We start from the raw sequence: 25,711 nt of genomic DNA on the forward strand, positions 1-25,711 counted from the left end.
ACAGGAAGACATTCTGGTCTCTTGACCTTCAGCTCTGACTGCCAACAGCTAGATCAGATGTGTTGGGAGGTCCAAGATCAAGCAAGAAAAGAATACATCAGCTTTCCCTCTTGGAAGATCTGTGCAAGGGAGGTTATAGCTTTATAGGAAATCAGTAGACATTATCCCATTGAAGTGACCCATTTCATCAGTTTCAACAAAGCTTTCAACCTCCTGCAGGGAGCCAGAAGCTATGAGAGTACAAGGATATCTTAGACTTAATCCAGATATGCCCTGCAGCTCCACGATCCAGAAAGTCTGCTCCAGTCTAAATGAGAGCTGGGTAAGGCAAGGTTGTCCAGTACTGTTCAAGTGGGCTCTTCATCACTAAGGGACATTTTCTGGTGAATGTTCGTGATCTGGAGAATTTGTGCATTCCCATTCACCATCACACAGATTAAGCCAGGTCTAGAAAGTCCCAAAGTCAGTCGTGATTGCTAAGATACAAAGGGCAGCATTCCATTGATGTGGGATTTTACAGTACCAAAGGAAGCTATTCAGTTTGTTGTGCCTGTGCCAGACATTTGAAGGGGTTGTCCAGATTGGACTCACTTTCCCATTTTTTTTCCCCAAAGCCCTAAAATATCTTCTCCTCTTCGAGTGTCTATCCATTTCCCTTTTGAAAGTTATTGTTAAATATATAGCCATCACCTTGTTCAGCTGTGTATCTGAAATCATTAAAACTTGCTGCATAAAATATACTATTCAACACCCCTCAATTATCATAAATTAGACTCACAGCCTTACTGGCAGTGAAAAACGGTCTCCATATTTACTCTATCAAAACAACACTGGCACAGCGAGTTGAGCCGCTGCCTCCCTGCACCAGAGACAAGGGTTCGATCCTGACCTTGGTGCTGTCTGCACGTTCTCCCTGTGACCGTGTGGGTTTCCCCTGGGTTCTCCAGTTTCCTTCCACATCCCAAAGATGTGTGGGTTGGTAGGTTAATTGGCCGTTGTACATTATCCCTAGTGTGTAGGTGAGGGGTGGAAGTTGAGGGGAATGAAAGCAAGTGTGGGAAGAATAATGTAAGATTAATGTAAATGGGTGGCTGATGGTCGGCACAGCTCAGTGGGTGGAAGGGCCTGTTTCCATGCCTTATGACTGTGTAAAGCTTTATTATTCTGATCGCCTCAATTGTTTCTTTCTTACCTGAGAACTACTGCATCCACTCTGATCTCTGTAAATAACTGATGCGCCTTGTCTCTCAGATCATTCCAGCAGGTATCCTCAGGCTTTCACATCTTGCAACAGTTTGCTGCTTAGCTTTGAGCCTGCTGCTCCATCAGAGTCCTAACCAGTGGTTGCTAGAGGTTTGCTAACTGAGTGTTCTTCTGGATGGAGATTGATGCCAGGTGCCCCTCCTGACTTGGACCTCCTCCACACAGCAATAGAACTTCATCCTGCTCATGATCAACATTTAACTTAGAGTATGGGAACAGGATTATATCAGTGATTCTGTTCCAATATTCAATAACAAGATCTTAACATCTTCCATTACCTTTTATGTTCTTGTGCAACAAAAAAAACTCTTAGACTTAAAATTATTAATTGAGCTAATTTGTAATGTTTTGCGGGAGAGACTTCCCCCCTTTTCCTACCCTTTGAATGTTTTTGTGAGATGGATTATGCCAGAGAGGGAGAGGACACAGAGAAGGCCATCGTTTGCAATATCCTTTTGTCCAGTGGCCTTTTGAACGGAGGAAGGGGAAGTGGTGAAAACTATTTGATCTTCCAGTACAAACCCAATAGATATTTCTGATTGATATTCTACACACCGTCTCAGCTTGGTTACCTTTCTCCTCAATGTCTCTCTCTGTAAATAGCCGTATGTGTGCCAACTGTATGATCACTGAATTGATAGCTCGCAACTTGAGGAAGTAAAACTGTCAGCTTCGTTTCACTCACCAATGGTTAGATATACCCCTGAAAATGAAATATTTGGATGGCTGTGGGCAGAGTTTCCAATTAGTGGGACTAGTTGGAAAGCTTCTTCAAATGAACAAGTGTAAGGGAATGGGTCAAAATGCTTTGAATTCTGCAGTAGCATTTAATTGGTTTTGGGAAGGTCCTCTCTTTGTCCTATTTGTGCAATAAACAAATCAAATTGCCTCCCTCAATAAAAAGGGGAGAGGTGAGTTGTGATTGTAGAAGGATTCCAGATGAGGAGAGGAAAAAGAGTGGAGAGAAGTGCTTTTATAGGAGGCACCAACATGCAGGTAGTTTTATTCTAAATGTCTGCTGATATCTGCCTATGCTATCTGCTGCAGTTTGGGATAGGCACAAGGGATTGAGAGCAAGAAGCTAACTGCAAGAGGCTTCACATGCAATGTGATTTTTTCCCCCATTAGTCCATTAGACAGGAGATTGTTTCTCTATTAGAGCCTTCTCATTCATCAATGACTCGTTCATCGAATGGCACTAGTTTCTGATTGCCCATTCACAATTATAGGCAGACAGTCACAGGCTCCTGACGTCCACCACTATTCCCTTACTCAGCTGCGACACTTTCCTCATAATTGATCTGGAGCGTTGTGTATTCTTAGTCTGGCCTATGGCCAGATGGTTTTACTTTTTATCTCTTTTACTACAATCCAGAAACTTAAAAATGGTAGAATTCCCCTTTCATAGTGTGGCAGGGGGAATTTGTATGTGGTTTTGCGTCATATTTATTTGAAATGCTAGCTCTCTTATTGTGAGCAGAGTGGAAGAGAGGTGGGAGAAACTGGCCCAGAAAGCACTTTGCACAAAAGGTGTATCCACAATAGTTGGTCGACACTTGTGCCAATATGTATCCCTTGGCCAACACCAAAAAGACAGAAATTCTTTTGTGTAATTCAATTCTAAGTTCTAAAGTTAGTGGAACGTCATAGAGAGATGCAGCACAGAAACAGGCCCTTCAGCCCACCGTGTCTGCGCTGACCATTAACCACCCATTTACACTCATCTTACACTGATCCCATTTTATTCTCCCCACATTCCCATCAACACCCCCCTGATCCTACCACTCATCTGCACACAAGGGGCAAGTTACAGCAGCCAATTCACCCACCAAGCTGAACATCTGTGGGATGTGGGAGGAAACAGGATCACCCAGAGGAAACCTACGTGGTCAGAGAGACAGAGAGAGAACATGCAAACCCAACACTCACAGCAGAGGTTTGGATCAAGCCTAGGTTGCTGGAGCTGTGAAGCAGTGGTTCTATCAGCTGTGGCAGTGTGCTGCCCTTGACATTAGTAAAATAGAGAAAGGAGAGGCTGTAAGAGGAGGAAATGTTAAAGACCAGGGAAAACTGCAGGGTACCCATCAGTTGGTGGGGTGTGCAGAATCCAATCCAGAATCATGAGAAATAGAAGCAGCATCCCGAGATAGATTTGGGGTTTAGTCATGAGTTATTTTTGGAGATCAGTGCTAAACAGTAATAGAGCTAAGCACTGTTTTAGAGAAAAAAAGAAAGTTTGGTTTAAGAATGTCCTTTAGGTTTTGGGACGGTCATGAATACCTTAGTATTCCCTGCTGTGAAGTATTTGTGTTTTCTCGCAGCCCAGGCACCTGGGACTTTATCCCAGCTGACTGAATCAGAGGCACTTACCTTCGCTGGCATCAGTCTAACAGCACAGGCCATCTTTGAGCGACATGCTCAGAGGGCCGACAAGACTCTGCCTTTGACAGCGACCTCGGAAAAGAAGAGGAAGACCGAAGACACAGCTCCCAGGTGAGAAATATTGGATAGAGATAATTAAAAAACTGTCAGTGCATGCTTTCCGATGGCAAATCTTTCTAACATCAATCCCTTCAGGTCCAGGGTAGTCAGGCATCTAAAAGAACATAGTAGAGCAAAACTCTGATAATCTGGCATGCTCAGGACTTTGGTGGGTTACTGACTGGCCAATTTCCTGGATTATTAGATGTTATTTCTATTAGTACCTCAGAACTAATTTACTTCTATTAGATGTTACACAGTATAATAATGTTTCCAGTGAACGTTAGGTTGAAAGTGAGTGTGGGTACTGGGTCCCAGTGAGTGGAAAGGGAGTGTATGAACTGGGTGAGCCAGATGCCGAACAATTGGGATTTACACACGTCCAGCTAGTGGATCATCAGAGATTTACTGTACTGAATGAGCAGTGAGCAAGAAAACAGAGGGCATCAGGAATTGTTGCACGGAATGAGCAGAGAACTGTGTAAAGCGTAAGCAAGGAACACCACTGAGAGGGCAGGGATCTCCTCACTGAGTGAACAGAAGCTGCTACTGAGGGAGCAGTGAGCTCCGTCCTGAGGGATGCAGCGAGAATGATTCTGTATGAACAGACACACATCATTAACTCCCACAGGTACGGTGATCTTCATCCTCCATTATTTAGGTATTCATGCTGACTTTTGTGGAAGCTCTTTTGGTATTGGTTCATTCATACTGGTTTGTCATTGTGACATGTACCAAGACACAGTGGAAGGCTTTTGTTTTCCATGCCATCCAGACAGATCATGCCATACATAATTACATCAAGGTAGTAAAAAGAAAAGAGAACCCAGAATATGATGTTGCAGTTACAGAGAAAGTGCAGTGCAGACAAATAAAGTAAAGAACTAAAAACTACTTATGTTGTTATACTTTACAATCCTTTTTATCGCAGGCCAGAATTTAGAGCATTGTTAATTGTTTGCACCCAGACAAGATTTCTTAGCATCAATTTTATTCTTACTTTCACGGAGTTCAAGTTTATTTGTTTCTCCCAGCCCAGATGTATTGAAATAATATTGTACCTGAGCCACTGAATTAGCAGATATCTCATTTCACATTTGAAAAAACACGCAAGGATGGTTTTACAGCTTAGTTATTTCTGTTTAATGGGCACGAACCAGTCAGAAACTTGGGCAAAGGCCCATTGGATCAGGTTTACGAGCCTTGTCACATAATGTTATGTTTTCTAGCCACATTTCTGTTCTGGTCTGCAGCCGGCAGGATTAAAATGTTACCTGATTGATGCTCTTGCTGTGCAGCTTGTTGCTGTTTGTGCTGCTTTCACATCATGAGGACATCTGAAAGGGAACATGTGGACAGGTCAGTGTCTGGATGTTCTTGCAAACCCGGTGAGAGGGCGGTGTGGGGCACAGGTCAAGGTGAGCAGTGAGCAGGAGCCTGCTGGCATCACTGAGGCAACCATGGCATCTCCAGCAAAGGAAAAACAGCAGCTAGAATTGGCAGAAATCAGAAGGACATGGATATTTTCTTTATTTTTCAGGATGTGGGGATTGTTGACAAGGCAGCATTTATTGTACATCCTATCCTCCTTGAGAAGGTGATGGTGAGCCATAGAGTCATCGGGTCATACAGCACAGAAACATGTCCTTTGACCCACTGAGTCCGCGCCAACCGGCAAGCACCTAGTTACACTGATCCTACCTTAACCTATTTCATCCACCCCACATTCCCATCAACTCTCCCTAGATTCTACCACTCACCTACACACTAGGGGCAATTTACAGTCGGCATTTAACCTGTCAGCCTGCACATCTTAGATTAAGGTATTAAGATATTTATTAGTAACATGTACATCGAAACACACAGTGAAATACCTGTACGTCTTTTTGCTTTACTGAGAATGTGGTGGGGGGCAGCCCGCAAGTGTCGCCACGCTTCCAGCGCCAACATAGCATGCCCACAACTTCCTTACCCATACGTCTTTGCAATGTGGGAGGAAACCAGAGCACCTGGGGGAAACCCACACGGTCACAGAGCAAACGTGCAAACTCCACACAGACAGCATCAGAATGAACCTGGTTGTGAATGTTTCAGCTTTTCAAGCTCACCTGCTGGACCCTCAGAATCAAAGGTAACTAGCGTTTTGTGGTAACTTAAGGTTACCACAAAACGCCAAGGTAAAACCAAGGTAACTCTTGTGTTTTGGGGTTTAAGGTGGCTGGTGAGAATGACGTGGGAACTGCAGTCTATTCCACGGATCGATTTGGAGGGAAGCCGAGCATTTTGTGAGGTGGTTCACTCCTTCTGCCTCTAACACAAGCTTTTTGTGTGCTTCTAATCCTTGAAGTTCTCAGTACTATCATGAATCTTCCATCTCCACTTTGAGTAATCATGGGTCAGAGATTTCCAGGAGACAGACTCTCGTGGATGCCCAGTTTTGAGCTGTTACATGTGTGCTGAGTCTACCCCATTTAGCACATTTGTAGCGTCACACAACACAATGAGGGATTTCCTCAGAGCGAAGACAGGGCTTTGGATCCACAAGGATTGTACAATCATCACTCCGACAAATGCCATAACAGCTACGTCAACAATGGGTGGGTTTACCCCTCACTCACCACCACCCACAGACCCAGATTGGTGCCTGTGTCCTTTAGAACACAGTCAGCCTGGACAGTAATGGTGCTGTTAAACCATTCATGGTGATGGACATAGAAGTTCCTCATCCAGAGTACAATCTGTGTCCTTGCCACTCAAGTTTGTTCAACATGGAGAAAGATTCATCAGCTGAGAGAGGACAGAAGGTAGTAATCAGAAGGAAGTTCCCTTGCCTATATTAACCAGAATTCACCACCATCAAAGGGTGCCACAGTGGCACAGCTAGTAGAGTCGCTACCTTGCAATGACAGAGACCTGGGTTCAATCCTGACTTCGTCTGTGTAGAGTTTGCACTTTCTCTCTGTGACCACATGGGTTTCTTACAGAATCAGAATCGGATTTATTATCACTGACTCATATGATGTGAAATTTGTTGTTTTGCAGTACAAAGACATAAAATTACTATAAATTAAATAAATAGTGCAAATAAAAAGAAATAACAAGGTTGTGTTCATGACTTCATAGACCGTTCAAAAATCTGATGGTGGAGGGGAAGAAGCTGTTTCTGAATCAATGAGTGTGGGTCTTCAGGCTCCTGTACCTCCTCCCCACTGGTAGTAATGAGAAGAGGACCTGTCCCGGATGGTGAGGGTCCTCAGTGATGGGTGCTCCAGTTTCCTCCACATCCCAAAGATGTGTGGATTGGTAGATTAGTTGGCCACTGTAAATTTCCCCTGGTGGGTAGGTGATTGTTAGAACCTGAGGGGAGTTCATGGGAATTCAGATTCATATTAGTATATGGTCAATGAAATTTTTTGCTCATGTGAAGCTCAGAGTAAACAGTATAATGGTAATAATAATTACAACAATGAATACAACATCAAGTGAATATAGCACAATGGTGTAAAGATAGTAGTGCAAAAAGAAATGTGGAAATGACAATAATGGGAGAGTAAAAAGGGATTCATGCAGGATGGTAAATGGATGGTTGATGGTTGGTGTGGACTTAGCGGGCCAAAGGTCCTGTTTCTGTGCTGTGTTTCTCTATAACTGTATAATGCCATGAGATTTCATGGGGTGTAGACTAACTGTTGTGGACTCCAGAGGTTATTCCCTCCAGCTTGTATACCACTGCGTAACCCCTCAGGTGTGTCTGTCCTGGTTGGGACAGGGCATACCCAAGGATTGTGACTGAGGAGCCTGGCACATTATTGTAAGATACGATTCAATGAATACGACTGTGTCAGGTTATCTCTTGATTAATCCGTGAAAACACGTCTCCCAGTTTAGACACCAATCCCCAGATAGTGTCAGCGACATACAGCACAGAAACGGGCCCTTCAGCCCACCATGTCCATACTGACCATTATCTATATTAGTCCCATTTACTCACATTGGGTCTTCTGTTCCTTGGTGATGCAAGTACTTATGTTGATTCTTTTTAAATGACATGAGTATATCTGCCTCCACCACCTCGAGATATTCTTATGGAAGACTTTGGAAAGTCAGCTCGGCTGGGAGCAAGTTTTGAATCTGCATTCGATACCTAGGTTGATCCAAGCTAGTATTTTTTTTCTTCTGGTATAATATAATGGTAATGTTGAGGGGTAGTAGAAGGTGATGGGCAGATGGGTAACAAAGAGATCAAAAAGTAGATTCGCCATTCTCCAAATTGGAGAACTTGCTAAATTCTCTGACTTTAGAACATAAAGTTCTAATCTACAGTTCCATTAAGAATATCATGTCAATATAGTAAATAAGAAATCAATATCCTTTCTGCTTTCCCACTTGCACAAAGTGATTTCCAATGCTTTACACCAACCTCTGGCTCCTACTCAGACACTAAGTGTTTTCTGAATTAGTTGCTCTGTTTTCTCCGTACTGATCACTTAGCATCTTGCTTCCGCAAAGTATTTGTAAGCCACAGACCATTTAATGTTTCATTGAACAAATTGGTATTGTTATTGGTTTATTATTGTTACTTGTACCGAGGAACAGTGAAAAACTTGTCTTGCATACCGTTCGTACAGATCAATTCATTACACAGTGCATTAAGGTAGTACAGAGTGCATTGAGGTAGTACAGAGTAAAAACAATAAGAGAATACAGAGTAAAGTGTCACAGCTACAGGGAAGTGTATTGCAGGTAGATCAAACAAGGTAGATTGTGAGGTCAAGGGTCCATCTCATCATATTAGGGAACCGTTCAATAATCTTATCACCGTGGGATAGGAGCTGTCCTTGAGCCTGATGGTACAAGCTCCTGTATCTTCTCCCTGATGGGAAAGGAGAGAAGAGAGAATGACCTGGGTGGGTGGGGTCTTTGATTATGCTGACTGCTTCACCAAGGCAGCGAGAGGTATAGACAGAGTCCATGGAGGCGAGGCTGGTTTCCATGATGCGTTGGGCTGTGTCTACAACTTTCTGCAGTTTCTTGTGGTCCTGGGCAGAGCAGTTCCCATGCCAAGCCATGTTGCATCTAGATAGGATGCTTTCTATGGTGCATCCATAAAAATTGGTGAGTGTCAAAGGTGACCTGCCAAATTTCTTTAGCCTCCTGAGGAAGTAGAGGTGCAGGTGAGCTTTCTCGGCTGTGGCGTCTATGTGGTTGGACCAGGACAAGCTATCAGTGATGTTCACTCCTAGGAACTTGAAGCTCTCAACCCTCTCAACCTCAGCATCATTGATGTAGGCAGGTGCATGTACACCGCCCCCTTTCCTGAAGTCAATGTCCAGCTCATTTGTTTTGCTGACATTGAGGGAAAGGTTGTTGTCATGACACTATGTCACTAAGCTTGCTATCTCCTTCCTGTACTCCGACATCGTTATTTGAGATATGACCCACAACTGTGGTATCATCTGCAAACTTGTAGATAGAGTTAGAGCAGAACCTGACCACGCAGTCATGAATGTCTAGGGACTAGAGTAGAGGGCTGAAGACGCAGCCTTGTTGGGCACCAGTGTTGAGAACATCGTGCTGGAGGTGCTGCTGCCTATCCTCACTAATTGCGGTCTTTTGGTCAGAAAGTCAAGGATCCAGTGGCAGAGGGAGGTGTTGAGTCCCAGGTCTCAGTGTTTGGTGATGAGTTTGCGGGGGCGGCTGTTCAGAGTGACTTTGGTGATCCTCAGCAGCTACTGTTTTCCTTTGTCCCTCTCTGGATGGGTCAATGCTTGTATGCTACTCTCGGCGGTCTTGTTTGTTTTACCCTGCTCAGTCAGCCTGTTATTGGGAAGGTACTGAGAAATTTGCACAGATACAGAATGAAAGCTTTCCCACTAAAGATCAACCTCACTTATTGAACGGAAGAGAGCATAGGGTCTGACCATTGGAACCATGGCTTATCCAACTACCCAAGACTGAGCTCTAGTGGAGTCGTGGAGAGAGAAAGAGCAGGGAAACAGGTCCTTCAGCCCACCGGATCCACACCAAACATCAACCACCCATTTATACTAATCCTACCCTCACCCATTTTATTCTCCCCACATTCCCATCAACTACCCCCAGATTCTACCCCTCACCTACACACTATTGGCAATTTTACAGTGGTCAATTAACCCACCACCCTGCATGTCTTCAAGATGTGGGAGGAAACCGGAGCACCCAGAGGAAACCCACATCACAGGGAGAACATGCAAGCTCCACACAGACAGTGCCTGAGGTCGGGATTGAACCCGGATCACTGGAGCCGTGAGGTAGTGGCTCTACAAGCAGTGCCACTGTGCTGCCCAGTTCCAGCTGAGCACTGGAATGTATTGATGCTTGTCCAATCAGGGTGACTTTGGCCATTTGATCACAGGTTGCCAAGAATCTCAGCCCCCAGTGACACTTGCGGATATCCTGTCTGTATCATTGAGCCAGCCTGCCCACCGTTACATCGTCACGGCTCCGTTTTGCTGCCATGGCTGCATGTCCTTTGATTCCTTGAGTTAGAGGGATGAGAGGTGATTCATGGTATTCATAGAGGGCATGACAGAGTAGATGCTAAAGCTGTTTCTTCTGTCAAAGGCTCAGAATAAAGAGCCTGTCATTAGGAGATGTGGAGAAATGTCTTCACTTGGAGGGTTGCGTGTCGTAGGAATTCTCTTCTCCAGCTGGCTGTGGATGCTCAGTTGATGAGTCTAATCTTGTTCACTGAGGCAATCAAGGAACATAAAATAGGATAGTGGAGTTGATGTGGAAGTTCAGACAACTGATATTGAATAGTAGATCAGGCTCAATGGACAGTATAGCTTAGACTTGCTCCTCTTCCTTACATTCTTATATCCTTGTGATAACACTCTGAAGATTATCCAGACTACGGTTGAATGCTGACCCATGTCTGAGGAGCCACTTGCTCTTGCAAGGGTACACCTTGCTCCACAGTATTCCCTCTCACTTCCTTGATCAACATTATCAAGAGATTAAGGGGAACTGCCGGGAATGGATAGAGAAAAACTAGTTCTGTTGGTTGGGGAGCCTAAAAATTAGTGCTAGGCCTTTCAGATAGAAGCTTGGAACCAATTTCTGCAAACTACAATTGATCCTGGGTCAATCATCACTTTAAATGTGAGATTGATAGATAATAATTGATAGAAAATAATTGATAGTGCAAAAACAAGTATGTGCATTTTAGTCACAGATCATGATCTTCCTGAATGATGAAATAGTTTCCAGGGACTATCTCCCTTGTACATCTCTCTATCCACTCTGTTCATCATCGCTCAACTGAATGTCTCTAAAAGACTAAAATACATCATGTTACACATTCCTCCTTTTCCTACCCCACCCGCCCAGGTCTCCAGTGATCCCCTGCAGTAACTAAATCTTTCCTTGGGTCACCAAGTATGGAGTTCCTTTGCACATTGTTTTTAATAGTTTCTTCCAGTGTTCACGTTTGTAAGGTTGTTGGAGGTGAATCACTGCAGACCAGGGCATCCTTTCCAAGCTTCTGATGCCCTGCCATGGATTTTGTCCTTAATTAACAGGTTCTTACTTTCTTTGCATCAAAGCATTCTGGGTATTGGAGCTGAGTGATTTATTCAAGGGGTCTCAGGTTCAAACTCCAGTTGGTGCTGAGTTTGGCAGAGTGTTTGCCATTGGCTTCCAAGCTCAATGGTTATGTGGGGGTTGAAAAATACCAACAAATCCAGAGCTTGGAGTCTAGGCAGCTTGAACCATAGCCACCAGTGTTAACCCAAAGGAAAACTTGAGGTTACCCAATGGCCATAATAGGAGGAATGCTGTTCCTGGGAGTGTTGTGAGCCTAGAGCCGTCCTGAAAGCTCCTGCTATGCTTTGAGTGGTTGCATGTCAGAAGTTCTCAGGAGTCAGTGAAGACGTCACATTTCTGCAAAGAGGCTTTGAGTATATACTTCAATCCCACTCTCTGTCCACCAACCAAACAACAGAGCTCGGAACAGAGTATGAGCCTGCTGTTGGGAGTGCAGACGAGGTGACTTACCCAACAAACCCAACTCAGTGTAATTAGGGACAGTCTTGGTTTGCTTATCCTTACAGTGGATTTAGTGGAGGCAATGTTGGTGGTATCTTTTTTGCGCTTTGAGGTGCCTGTGGTAGTTACTCCAAGTCTCACTGCTGCCCAGTAGACCATGAGTTTTGTGCCAGTTCTTGACCTTCAAACACCCATTTCTTCAGTCAACCAGAAGCGCTTCAGTTATGAGGGCCGAATGGGGAGGCTAGTTTTGATTTTCCAGGAGTGGAGGAGTTTAAGAGAGGACATTGAAGTATATAAAATTATGAGGGGTAGAGATATCAGAAGGTGGCACCAGAGGTAGAAAAGGTAGTTTTCCCATAACAGAGGTATATAAGGTTTAGACTGAGAGGTAAGAGAGTTACAGAGAATCTGAGGAAGAATTTTTTTCACCCAGAGAGTGTTTGCCTTCCTATTGTGGTGGTGGAGGAGATACTCTCATATTAAAGACGTATTGAGACAACTCCTTGAATCACCAAGGCATAGAAGTATGCAGATCAAGTGCTGATAAATGGATTGGCTCTAGATGGTTGGCATGGACATGATGGGCCAAAGGGCCTCTGTACTCTTTGACTCTCTGACTTCCAATCCCAGAAAACCTTATGTTTAAGGATAATTAGCTCCCTGATCTCCTGGCCTTTCTCATCAAACTTGTCCTCATTCTTCTTGGTAGAGAAGTCATGAGTCTTTTCACAGATCTCAGTTACAGTGGACTTCAGAACAGCCCATCAACTGTAGATACTCCACAGCTTCCACAGGCTGGAAGTCGACAGAGAAGAGTTGCCTTTGTGGGGACCTTGAGAGCTTCAACATTGTCCTTGAGGCAAAACTTCTGTGAACACTGATCTTTTGAGGCCAGGCTAATGGAGATAAAGGAGTGGATTAAGCAGTAGTCAGTCTGGCAGTCATAGGTGTCTGTTGTGGCGTGTGATGTCAACATCTTGGTGGTCCTCACTTAGACAATGACCTAGTCATTAATGCTTGTCTTGCCATGAGGTCTTGTGCGTGTCCCTGTAACAAGGTGGTGTTGGTTATGACAGGACTGTACCCCAAATATTTTCTCTTGCAATTAACCTTCCCTACTCCTTCTGCACTAATCATGGGTTGCTGGAGGCTTGCATTTTCCCCACCCAGGAGTGGAAGTTGCCCAGGGGATCTGTTTGGGACTAGGATTTTTGGAGGTCGGAGTAGAAGCCCTCATTGGACCCAGCTGAAGCTACCATGTTTCACCAGACCATAGTGAGTTTGTTCTGTCTTAGACTGAGCTGAAAGCATTCACTAATTCCACAGAGTCCCTGAGATGCTGAGCTCATTCATTCTCGAAGGTGAAGAGTTCTTGCTGCCGATTTACCCAGCTCTTGCCTTGGTAGACTTTTGCATCCCTGTGCATCTGTTGGGCCCTGTCATCACAGTTGTAGCATTTGGGCTGGATGTGTCTGCCAAGTTTAACTTGACTTCCTAGTGCTGGAGCACGAGTTAGTACTTAAACATGGTCCATTTGATTTGGACCATTAGGAATTTACAAGGTACTCAGAATAGGAAACTCCTGCATTTCCCCACTTTTAACTGTTTATAGAACTGGTGGTTAAAGCAAAGTATGGAATGCACTTGGGAATGGAAGATGGAATTTTAGTCCCACTCCTTATTCTTATGGTTCACAGCCCTCAACTACCAGAGACTTGAAAATGTAATCCAGGCTGATTCCCATCGTGCAGTGGTGTTGAAGGGAAAGGATTCCATGACTGCGTTTGGCAGAAAAGTCCATCAGGTCAAATGTAGTCCACATTTTATGGCAGGTTTTCTTTCTCCTGCAAGCTGAACTGATGGTTTAGCTTAAACAAAGTTTTTAGAAATTTTTAGGCTGTGTCCTAACTGAAAGATTGAATATCTCCTTCCCTCTCCCTCCTCCCCCTTCCCCCACTTCTCTCCCCCCGCCAACCTGTAACTTCCTGCCCTTTCTCTCTCCTCTCTCCTTCCCTCCCTCGCAGCAGCTGCAAGAATCCTAAAACACACAGCAGATTCAGGCCATTACCAAGCTCATTCCCAGCTGCAGAACATCCTTCAGACAAAGGTGCTCCCCTGTTCTTGAAACGAGGATTGGGCAGGGAGTTGGATTAGGGTCCGTGCGTGCGGAACTGCACAGTGGGCATTGCAAATCTGTTAAAGTTGTTCACTTGGTCAGTACGATCTGATGCTGAAATTGATGACAGTGGCATCTAACAAGTCAGAGGGTGGGAGATCATGGGGGGGGGGGGGGCGGTGTGATATCATCCAAATCTGATTATTATCCAGCTGTGTATTTATAGGTGCCAGGTAAGAACAGGGGCAGGTTTGGTATGGTGGTCCATACACAGCTGAATAGAAACATAGAAGACCTACAGCACAATACAGGCCCTTCGGCCCACAAAGTTGTGCCAAACATGTCCCTATCTTAGAAATTACTAGGCTTACCCATAGCCCTCTATTTTTCTAAGCTCCATGTACCTATCCAAAAGTCTCTTAAAAGACCCTATCGAATCTGCCTCCACCACCGTTGCCGGCAGCCCATTCCACGCAATCACCACTCTCTGAGTAAAAAACTTACCCCTGACATCTCCTCTGTACCTATTCCCCAGCACCTTAAACCTGTGTGCTCTTGTGGCAACCATTTCAGCTCTGGGAAAAGTCCTGGGAAAGGGCAATGGGCTGGTTGCTCCAAAGCCAGCTACTGCCATCCTAGCAGGTCAGAGGGCACAGTGGTGAGTGCTGCTGACCCTGAGCAGGAAGCCCTGTGGCTTTAGCCCTCTCCTTTGTCACCCCTATTCTGCCTGACACCACCACAGAGATTGAAACCCTCAGAGCGATAGAGATACCACACACTTGCATCTGTTTAAACAGTCCACAAATCCCACCCCAACTACCCTCAGTCGTCATACAGCACAGAAATTTGGTTTGTCCCCTTTGACTCTCACCAATTTTTACCAATGCACCATAGAAAGCATCCTATCTGGATGTATCACGGCTTGGTACAGCAACTGCTCTGCCCAAGACCGCAAGAAGCTGCAGAGAGTTATGGACATAGCCCAGCGCATCATGGACACCAGCTTCCCCTCCTTGGACTCTGTCTTTACCTCTTGTTGTCTTGGTGTAGCAGCCAGCATAGTCAAAGACCCCACCCACCCGGAACATTCTCTCTTCTCTCCTCTTCCATCGGGCAGAAGATACAGGTGCCTGAGGGCACGTACCACCAGACTTAAGGACAGCTTCTACCCCACTGTGATAAGACTATTGAACGGTTCCCTTATACAAGGAGATGGACTCTGACCTCACGATCTACCTTGTTGTGACCTTGCACCTTATTGCACTGCACTTTCTCTGGAGCTGTAACACTTTACTCTGCAATTGTTTTTACCTGTACTACATCAATGCACTTTGTACTGACTCAATGTAACTGCACTGTGTAATGAATTGACCTGTACGATCGGTTTGTAAGACAAGCATTTCACTGTACCTCGGTACAAGTGACAATAATAAACCAATACCAAGAAACAGGCCCTTTGGCCCACCTTGCCCGTATTGACCATCAAGCACCATCTGCACTCATCCCATTTACCAGCACTTAATTCAGAGCCTACTGGCGGTCCCTGGAGGAAGAGTGCACCCCTGGTGACGCCCGCCCATTCCACAACCCACGGCCTTGGCTAACAGTGTTTCTGCTCCCACAGGAGACAGCTGTTCAAGTTCAAGTTCTGCTACTATTGTGGACGCTCAGTGGGGGTTCATCTGATTGCATGCAGCCGGTGTAAGGAGGTGTATTACTGCAGCAAGGCCTGCAAGCTGGCGTCTTGGAATGAATTCCACAAGCACGAGTGCCACCTCATGAAAGGAAAAGGTACAAACTTCACCTGCAAAACCCTTCACAACCCAGTCAGCTCCTCAACGTGAGCCCAGTTACAGCTCCAGCAGAGTGTCTTATTTAAGATCAGGGGAACTTAGAGAGTATTGTGTACAGGTTTGGTCACCCTGCTATAGGAACAATGTCATTAAATTGCAAAGTGTGCAAAGATTTATGAGGTTGCTGCCAGGACTTGAAGGCCTGAGTTACAGAGAGGTTGGACAGTCTAGGACTTTATTCCTTGCAGCATACAAGATTGAGGGGTGACCTTATAAAATCATGAGTGGCACAGATAGGGTTAACACACATGTTCTTTTTCCCAGGGAAGGGGAACTACAAACTAGAGGGCAGAGGTTTAAGGTGAAAAGGGAAAGATTTAAAAGGGACCTGAGGGATAACTTCTTCATGCAGAGGGTGGTGCATATATCGAACAAGCTGCCAGAGAAAGTGGTTGAGGCAGGTGCATTAACAACATTTAAAAGACATTTGAATTAAGTAAATGGATAGGAGGGGTCTAGAAGGATATGGGCCAAATGCAGGCAAATGAGATTAGCTTGGTGGGCACCATATTCAGCGTGGATGAGTTGGGCTGAAGGGCCTGTTTTGGTGGTGTATGACTCTGGAGGGCAGAGAGAGTGATACAGCATGGAAACAGGCCCTTTGGCCCCACCTGTCCATGCTGACCAAGATGCCTACCTAAGCTCGTCTGATTTGCCCGCGTTTAGCCCATATCCCAAATTTAGGAAACTTTTGAGCTAGGCAATACACAATAAAACTCCTAAATCCAGTACATTTGGGGCTTTGGTGGTGTCAGACTATTAGATGTTATTTCTATTAACCCACTTTTAATTACCCTTTTTTAAGATGTTACACAGAATTACAGTAAATTTGCCAGTGAAGCCAATAGGTTTAAAGGGAGCACAGGAAACAGGGCCCTGGTGAGTTCAAAGGGAGCATTGGAACCAGGTCACCAATGAGCTGAAGAGGAGTGGGCAAACCTGGACCCTGAAGTGTATAAGGGAGCACAGGAATTTGCACCCCGTAAGCATGATGCCAAATCATTAGGAGTTCAGAGGAGATGGACGGCAGATTATCAGAGTTTTCCATAATGAGCGAGTTTAGGGAATACATGGAGGAATCCTTGATTGGTAATTGGTTTATTGTTGTCACATGTACTGAGGTACAGTGAAAAACTTTGTTTTGCATGGCATCCAGACAGATCATTTCAAACCATAGGTACATGGAGATATTACAAAGGGAAAAGCAATAGCAAAATGCAGAATATAGTGTTACAGTTACAGAGAAAGTGCAGTGCAGGCTGACAATAAGGTGCAAGGGCCATGACGAGGTAGACTGTGAGGTCAAGAGTTCATCTTTATCATACAAGAGGTCAGTTCAAGAGTCTTTTCACAGTGGGATAGAAGCTGTCCTTGAGCCTGGTGGTGTGTGTATTCAAGCTGTTGTATCTACTGCTCAATGGAAGGGGGGAAGAATGACCAGGGTGGGAGGGGTGTTTGATTATGTTGGCTGCTTCCCTGAGTCATTGAGGCTTTTAGGGCAAAAAGCAAGCCTGTGTTTAAAGAATCAGAATCAGATTTATTATCACTGACATATGTCATGAAATTTGTTGTTTTGCAGCAGCAGTACAGTGCAAGACATAAAAATTACTATAAATTACAAAAATAAATAAATAGTGCAAAAGGGGAATAATGAGGTAGTGTTCATAGGTTCATGGACTGTTCAGAAATCTAATGGTGGAGGGGAAGAAGCTGTTCCTGAAACGTTGAGTGTGGGTCTTCAGGCTCCTGTACCTCCTCCCCGATGGTAGTAACGTGAAGAGGGCATGTCCCAGGTGGTGAGGGTCCTTAGTGATGGATGCCGCCTAGAGGCAGTGCCTCTTGAAGATGTCCTCGATGGTGGGGAGGGTTGTGCCAGTGATGGAGCTGGCTGAGTCTGGAACTCTCTCCAGCTCTTTTGATCCTGCACTTTGGAGTCTCCATACCAGGTGGTGATGCAACCAGTCAGAATTCTCTCGGTGGAAATTTGCAAGAGTCTTTGGTGATGTACCAAATCTCCTCAAACTCCTAACAAAGTAGAGCCTTTGGCGTGCCTTCTTTGTGATTGCATCAATGTGTTGGGCCCAGGGATAGATCCTTTGAGATGTGGTCACTCAGGAACTTGAAGCTGCTCACCCTTTCCACAGCTGACCCCTCAATGAAGACTGGTGTGTATTCTCCAGACTTCTCCTTCCTGAATTCCCTGGTCTTGCTGACATTGGGTGTACACCTCCTGATCACCATCTGAGATTCCACCAACAACAGTAGTGTCATCTGCGAATTTATAGATGGCATTTGAGCTGTGCCTAGCCATACAGTCATGAGTGTAGAGAGAGTAGAACAGTGGGCTCAGCGTGCATCCTTGAGGTAAGTGAGAAGGAGATGTTACTACCGATCCGCACTGACTGTAGTCTCCTGATAAGGGTCGAGGATCCAGCTGCAGAGGGAGATACAGAGGCCCAGGTTTTGAAGCTTGTTGATTAGTACTGAGGGGATGATGGTGTTGAACACAGCTGTAATCGATAAACTGCAGCCTGACATATGTCTTGCTGTTGCCTAGGTGCTCCAAAGCAGAATAGAGAGCCAGTGAGATTGAATCCACTGTAGACCTGTTGTGGTGGTGGGCAAATTGCAGCGGGTCCAGGTCCTTGCTCAGGCAGCAGTTAATTCTAGCCATGACCAACCTCCCAAAGCATTTCATCACACTAGATGTGAGTGCTACCGGGCGATAGTCATTGAGGTAGCTCACCCAGCTCTCCTTGGGCACTGGTATGATTGCTGCCCTTTTGAAGCAGGTGGGAACCTCAGACCGCAGCAGTGAGAGATTGAAGATGTCCTTGAACACTCCAGCCAGTTGGTCAGCACAGGTTTTCAGTACCCGACCAGATACACCATTGGGGCCTGATGCCTTGCGAGGGTTCACCCTCTTTAAGGATGTTCAGACTTTGGCCTCTGAGACGGAGATCACAGGGTCACCAGATGCTGTGGGGATTCACACAGATGTAGTGTTATTGTCCCTTTCAAAGCGTGAATAGAAGGCATTGAGCTCATCGGGGAGTGAGGCATCCCTGCCATTTATGCTGTTAAATTTCGCTTTATAGGAAGTAATGGCATGCAAACCCTGCCACAGCTGTCATGCATCTGATTGTGTCTCTAACTTCACACGGAATTGCCTTTTCGCTCTCATGACGACCTTCCGTAGGTCGTACCTGGACTTCTTGTAGATTTCTGATCTTGAATGCCACAGATCTCGCCTTCAGCAGACTGTGAATGTCCTGGTTCATCCAGGGCTTCTGGTTTGGGAAAGACTCAGTATGTTCTCGAAGGCACACACTCATCCACGCAGGTCATGATGAAGACGGTGATGGCCGTGGCATATTCATTAAGATCTGAAGATGAATCACTGAATATGGTCCAGTCCACCGATTCAAAGCAGTCCTGTAAACGCTCCTCTACCTCTCTTGACCATACCTTCACAGTCCTCACCACTGGTGCTGCAGTCCTCGGTCTCTGCCTATATGTCGGGAGTAGAAGTACAGCCAGGTGATCGAACTTGCCAAAGTGTAGGCGCAGGATGGCACAGTAAGTGTTCATGATGGTGTAATGGTGATCAAGTGTGTTGGCTCCTCCGGTTCCGCAGGTGACATATCGGTGGTCGTTTATCAGAGACTTCTTCAAGCTGGCCTAGTTGAAGTCCCCTGTGATGATTGGGAAGGCATCAGGATGCACTGTCTCGTGGCCGTTGATCACGGTGCTCTGCTCCTCCAGTGCCAGCTTGACATTTGCCAGGGCTGGAATGTACACCGCTACCAGGATGACTGTGGAAAACTCCCTAAATATTTTGAGCTCAATCACAGGAAGAGTTGACCGCCAGATGTTCTAGGTCGGGGGAGCAGGACTGAGACCAAACTGCCACATCTGTGCACCATGATGAGTTAATCATGAAGTCAACACTGCCGCCTCTGCCTTTACCTGATGTCACCATCTGGTCCATACGGTGGATGGTGAAGCCCTCGGGCTGGAACACTTGTTTCCGGAGTGCTAGGAGTGAGCCATCTCTCTCTGAAGCAGAGTACGCAGCAGTCCCTGATGTCCCTCTGGTACTGCAGTCTTGCTCTGAAGTCTTCAGTTTTATGTTCTAGAGAATGTACATTAGCCAGGAGGATGGTGGGGAATGGGGGTGCCTTAGGACCCTGCGTTTCAGTTTTACCTGCAGCCCTGTCCTGCAGCCATGTTTTCTGAAACAATGGAGACCTTCCCTTAGCTTCCAGCTGCTACACTTGCTGCCTGGGTGCCCTGGTGTCCTGCGTCTTCCCATTCTCAAGATTGCGAGTTTTTTTAAACGACTTGAAACGGTGTTGCTTACTGCGGTGTCTGTGGCTGCAGATAAAGGGGTGGATTATTTTTCTACTCCCTGTAACTCCTTCCAGGAGTCCACAGTGACCAGGACTTGCCTTGTACCGAACAAAGCTTCAGTTCCCAAAAGAAGACAGACCTACAGTCTAGAAAGGATGTAATTAAAAGGGTAAAATCCAAATTGCATGTATGTGCACCATTTCAAAACCAAGATTTCCCCTCTCCTCCCATTAACTGAATTAAACATATACTCTTTAAAGCATACAATCATGTTGCTACATCACTAGTCAATCATTGCCATACAGCCTGAGCATTATCCTTGCCTTTGACAGATACTGATGGACTGACCACTGCCTACCCTTGTCCTTTTATCTCCTGGGCCTGAAACACCAGCGTCAACAGAGGTGTTGCCACAAGTAGTAAATCAATGTCAAAGCTCTGGGTGACTCCACAAGTAGAGCTCTTCTCAGACATAGGAACACACAAAGCAGGTGTCGACCACTCTGCCCCTCCAACCTGCCCCCCCCATTCAACTTGATCATGGCTGATCTACCCCAGGTCTCATCTCCTCTTCTGTGTTAGTTCCAAGCAATTTCAAGTCCCAGTTCTTTTAAAAAAAAATCTACCTGCTCTTTAAATAACCCTAATGGTCTCACTCCAGGGCAGAGAATTTCAGAGGTTCACCACCCACTGTGAGAGAAAGTTCTGATGGACGACAGTTTTGAATATACACCTATATATCCCCAATGCCTGACCTGTCAATTTCCAGGCAACAGAAGTCATTGAGCAACAAAGAATCTGCTGGAGAAACTCAGAGGTTCAAGCAGCATCTTTTGGGGGGGGGCAGGGGGGGGGAAGGAATTGTCAATATTTTGGGTCAGTCTTGATACAGGGTTTTGATCTGAAACATCAACAGTTCCTTTCATCCCACAGATGCTGCCTGACCCACTAAGTTCTTCCAGCAGATTGTTTGCTGCTCCAGGTTCCAGCATCTGCAGTCTCTTGTGTCTCCAGAAGCCATGGAGTGTCCACAGTGAATGGTCTGCCCTGAAGTTGACCATAAGTAGCACCTGTGAAGAGAATCTTGGATTACTAACAACACAGAAGCAGGCCAATCAGCCCATTGGATTCATGCTAACTCTCTGGGGAATCCCTTTACCCCCCCCCCCTTATTTCGCTATTCCTCTGCTCTATCTTACACATGCCTATTAATTCCCCTTTAATTCTTTTTGCCTTTAATTGTCACTGAGGGTTGATCTACAGTAGCCAATTACAGTCGCCTATCAGCACATAATTTAACACAAAGCTATATAAGATGTTTTTATATTTAAACCAATGCAGGAGGCCATTTGGCCCACTGGGTCCATGCAATCCCATCAGTCTGATTTCCACCCCCCCTCCCCATTTCCCTGCATCCTTTTCTCTCACACAAGCCCATCAACTTCCCTTTGATGCTTTTTAACCACAATCTACACTAAGAGGTAGTTTACAGCAGCCAATTAACCTACCTTGTGATGTTAATCTTCAGGACTAGCGGGAAACTGTTCAATGTATGGTGACTGTACTTTGCAGCCAACGTCACCCAAAACCTCAGTAGTTGAGTCGCATTGTGTAAACGGTGCATGTATTTGTGTGTGCTTGGAGGCCAAGCTCCAAGTCATGGCTGACTTGTTCACTGAAGCATATGAGAGGACGGACCATGTACTCAACATCCACAAGACCAAGGTCCTCTACCAACCTGCCCCCACTTTACAACACTGCCATTCATTGTTAAGAGTTCACACTCAAGAACCTGGAAACATGAACCACTTCCCATTTCTTGGGAGCCACCTCTCAGCGAAGGCAGACATCGAGGCTAAAATTCCCCACTGCCCTCAATGTGGCCTGTGGTCAACTGAGGAAAAGGGTGTTTGAAGATCAAGACTTCAGACAGGTACAAAACTCGTGGTCTGCCTGGCAGCAGTGATCTCTGCCGTCCTATATACTTCTGAGAGATGACTAGCTACAACAGGCACTGGAAAGAAGCCACCAATAATGTCCCTGTAAAATCTTCCAAATTCACTGAAAGTGAACAATATCATTATCCATTCCTAGGCTTGAAGCATTGAAGCCCTGGTTACACTCAACTCCATTGGGTAGGTAACATGATAAGCATGCTTGGTACTAGACTTCCAAAATATTTTGAGCTCAATCACAGGAAGAGATTGTCAGACAGACAGAGGAAACGATTCAAGGATGTGCTGCAAGCCTTCTTGAAAAATACAACATCCCTAGGGAACTCCAGAGAAGCTCTGACCGGTGACCACTCAAAGGAACATTTGGGATCATATTGAGAACCTTAAGTCCATTCAAAAGGAACACACGGACACCCTGTGTAACCAGTGGAAGGAGCAGACCATCTGAGAAACTACCCAACCACACTTTCTGTCAGGCACCTGTGATTCTCACACTGGCTTCATCAGTCACCTCCAAATCCACAAACGGAATGGAAGCAAGTCATCCTCAATCCCGAGGAACTGCCAAAGGAGAAGATCCCACATAATACCTTTTTGATTTTTTTAATGCAAAACTGTCAGAGTGAGGTACTAGGAGTATGGCAAAAAAAATCCAATGCAGCAGGTTAATTGTAGACGTCTACTGTTTTACACTGTTGCAATACTTCAGGACCATTGCTTCCTCGCTAACCTTTAATCAAACATTAAATTCAAGAGTATGTAGGTCGACAAAACTTACTTCTTCTTTAGTCTCCCAACAGCGTAAAGTGCTCTTCCAAGACATATTAATTGAACGTGTGAAACGCATTTCATTCTCTCCTGGCATGGCAGAGGGAAACACCTGTTCGTCAGGTCATTATTCTAATTGATGAACAATGCTGCTTTTCAAATTCTGTCACCAGTAGTTGACCTGTTTTAATTAAGTCCAATGAAGTTACAGAGTGGAGTTGCCTTCTCAATAGTAAATTGTGCTCCTGTATAAAATGAACCAATTTCCCTGGAAATGTTTAAAACTAGTGCACCTTGCTCAGCTGCTTTTAAGAAACACTGACTAATTCCTTTATTTAAAATCTCATTTTGGAATTGTGTTTCCATGATTTTTGTAGGGAATAATACAACACCTGGTTTCACTTGAGGGTCATTTCTAACATCCACATCCACTGAACGCTTTCTGTCCCCTGATGTCAATAGCAGGTTGGATAAAGCCACGGAACTACCTTCTGAACAATTAGGGACACATAACAAATGTGGCTTTGTCAGCAGTACCCAGAGATGCAGAACAAATGCAACATAATGTACAGGAGCATTTTAACTGGCAATCATGATGCACATTTAGCAGCTCACAATCTAAATAATGGAAAACAAATAAAACTGCAGATGTTGGAATCAGAAACAAAAACAGAAATACTGGAAGAACTCAACATCTGTAAATAGAGAAACCAGTCAACATTCCTCAGACTGGCTGAGCTCTTCCAGCATTTCTGTTTAAATAAAGTCAGATTTAATTAAAAGAAAAACAAAACTGGAACAGATATTGGAACATTTGGAATAACCTAGAGTAGGGCAAGGCACCAGGGCATTGATGTTGTGGATAATTTGGAAACCAGTAAAATCAGCTCTAATGACACAGTTGACTGGAGGGTAGGTATTTAGGGAATAGCTTTGACTATGAAGATGTGGACTGTGATGGGGGAAATAAAGCTACCAGGGGGTTGGGGGTGGGGTCTAGATTGAGAGTGGGAAGGATGGCCTTTGATGGGACAGTTGCAGCACCAGAGACTTGTGCTTACATGAGAGGGGTAAGATTACAGAGAGGCGTTTAAGGATCTGTTTGTGCTGGAGAGAGTGCAGAGAAGATTCACCAGGCTGTTGCCTGAATTGGAGGACTTGAGTTATGGGAGAGATTGGATAGGCTGGGCTTGTTTTCGCTGGAACAAAGGAGGCTGAGGGGTGACCTGATAGAGGTACTGTATGTAAAAATATAAGGCACATGGATAAGATAGATTTGTTTTCCTATGGTCAGTTTAAGGTGAGAGGAAGGAGTTTTAAAGGGGATTTGAGGAGAAGGTTTTTTTTTACACAGAGTGGTTGATATCTGGAGCTCACTGCCAGAGGAGGCAGTGGAGTCAGATACAATCACAATTTAAAAGACTTTTAGACAGACACTTAATTAGACAAGGCATCGAGGGATATGGACATAAGGCAGGCAAATGGGATTAGTGTCAATGCTTGGCATGGACATGGTGGGCTGAAGGGCTTATTTCTGTGCTATAGGACTGCGGGGGTGGGGGGGGGGGGGTTCAATGGGGAAGTCAGGGTTACTATTGGAAAAGGGAATGATTGATTGTTCTACATCCTATATTTTTCAATCAGAGAGTTGCAGTGCACTTGGATCTGATTTGTTAAGAGAAGCCTGGGAGAATTAGAAGGAATGGGCTTGGTTGTAGAAACAAGGGTATGTTGGGATGGATTCCAAAGGAAGTTGAGTGGCCTGGAAGGATAACTGCATGGAGCATTAACACCAGGAGATGGGATTCAGTGGGAGAATTGTGTTCCAGAGCATAGGCTTCAATGGGACATTTTGAGTATGGGAGGAATGGGAGTCAGTGGGAGAGTATATGTACCAGAAGGAAGGGATATATTGGGAGAGTTTACATACGGGATGAGCTTTCATGGTGGAGTTTGAGTACAAGAGGAATGAGCACCTGTGGGAGAGTTTGTATACTCAAGGGTTGTGCTTCGACGGTGGGGTTGTGTATCATAGGGATGGGTTTGATGGGTATACTAGAAAGGTGAGCTTTGAAGGGGCAGCTTGTGCACCAGATGAATGAGCTTCAATGGGGGAGCTTGTGGACCTGAGAGATGGGCTTTGATGGGGAGTTATTAAATTAGGTGAGCTTTGATGAGGGAGTTTGTGCACTGGAGGAATGAGCTTCCATGGGAGAGTCTGTGCACCAGACGGATTAGCTTGCATGGGAGACTTTTTTTGTTCTAGAGAAATGAACATAAAGGAGAGAGTTTGTGCACTAATATTGGGCCGTATAGTCATTTCTTGTCCTAACCTTGTGCCATTTACTAATTAATCTCCTTTCTATTTCCAGCTCGTACTTCATCCAAAAAGAAAAAAGGGGAAGCAAAGGGAAAAGAGGGAACAGATGATGAAGAAGAGGGAATGGAAGCGGAAAAGGGAATGGAAGCGGAAGAGGGAATGGAAGGGAAGGGGGAAATGGAGGATGAATCACTAGATTGGAGCCGTTCAACGTCACTGTCCATGGATCTGGACAACTACAGCTTCAATTAAATCTGTTGTCAATCTGCTGATTTTTCTCACTGTTTATTCTCACACACCTGGCCAACGTTGGAGCAATTATATCTGGGGAGATGATCAAGAGGCCTGAATTAGATGTTGGCGATTGGAGGGACCAGAGGAGGTAACAGATCAGAAGGCACTGAGACTAAAGAGTCGTTTGAAACAAGGTTGGTGTGTTGGATTTGAAAACTGAGATATCACTTAATTTTGAACCAACATGAGCCAGATGAATGAGACTAGATGGGAGTTCGGACAGCAGTAACTTTAGGAGATATGGAAGAAGATGAACAATAGCTTAATCATGGGTTTT

General features: G+C 45.1%; 1 protein-coding gene across 1 annotated transcript in view; it reads left to right on the forward strand.

The window, feature by feature from the left end:
- The window catches only part of ankmy1 (ankyrin repeat and MYND domain containing 1), a 76,425-nt gene extending 51,033 nt beyond the window's left edge, over window positions 1-25,392 (forward strand). Inside the window, exons 14-16 of the mRNA XM_052018581.1 lie at window positions 3,585-3,756; window positions 15,516-15,682; window positions 25,193-25,392. Coding sequence (XP_051874541.1) covers window positions 3,585-3,756; window positions 15,516-15,682; window positions 25,193-25,392 — 539 coding nt within the window. The remainder of the gene's footprint in view (window positions 1-3,584; window positions 3,757-15,515; window positions 15,683-25,192) is intronic.
- The last annotated feature ends 319 nt before the right edge of the window (window positions 25,393-25,711 follow it).

This window comes from Pristis pectinata, chromosome 6 (genome assembly GCF_009764475.1).
Source record: "Pristis pectinata isolate sPriPec2 chromosome 6, sPriPec2.1.pri, whole genome shotgun sequence".
Classification (NCBI taxonomy): Eukaryota; Metazoa; Chordata; class Chondrichthyes; order Rhinopristiformes; family Pristidae; genus Pristis; species Pristis pectinata.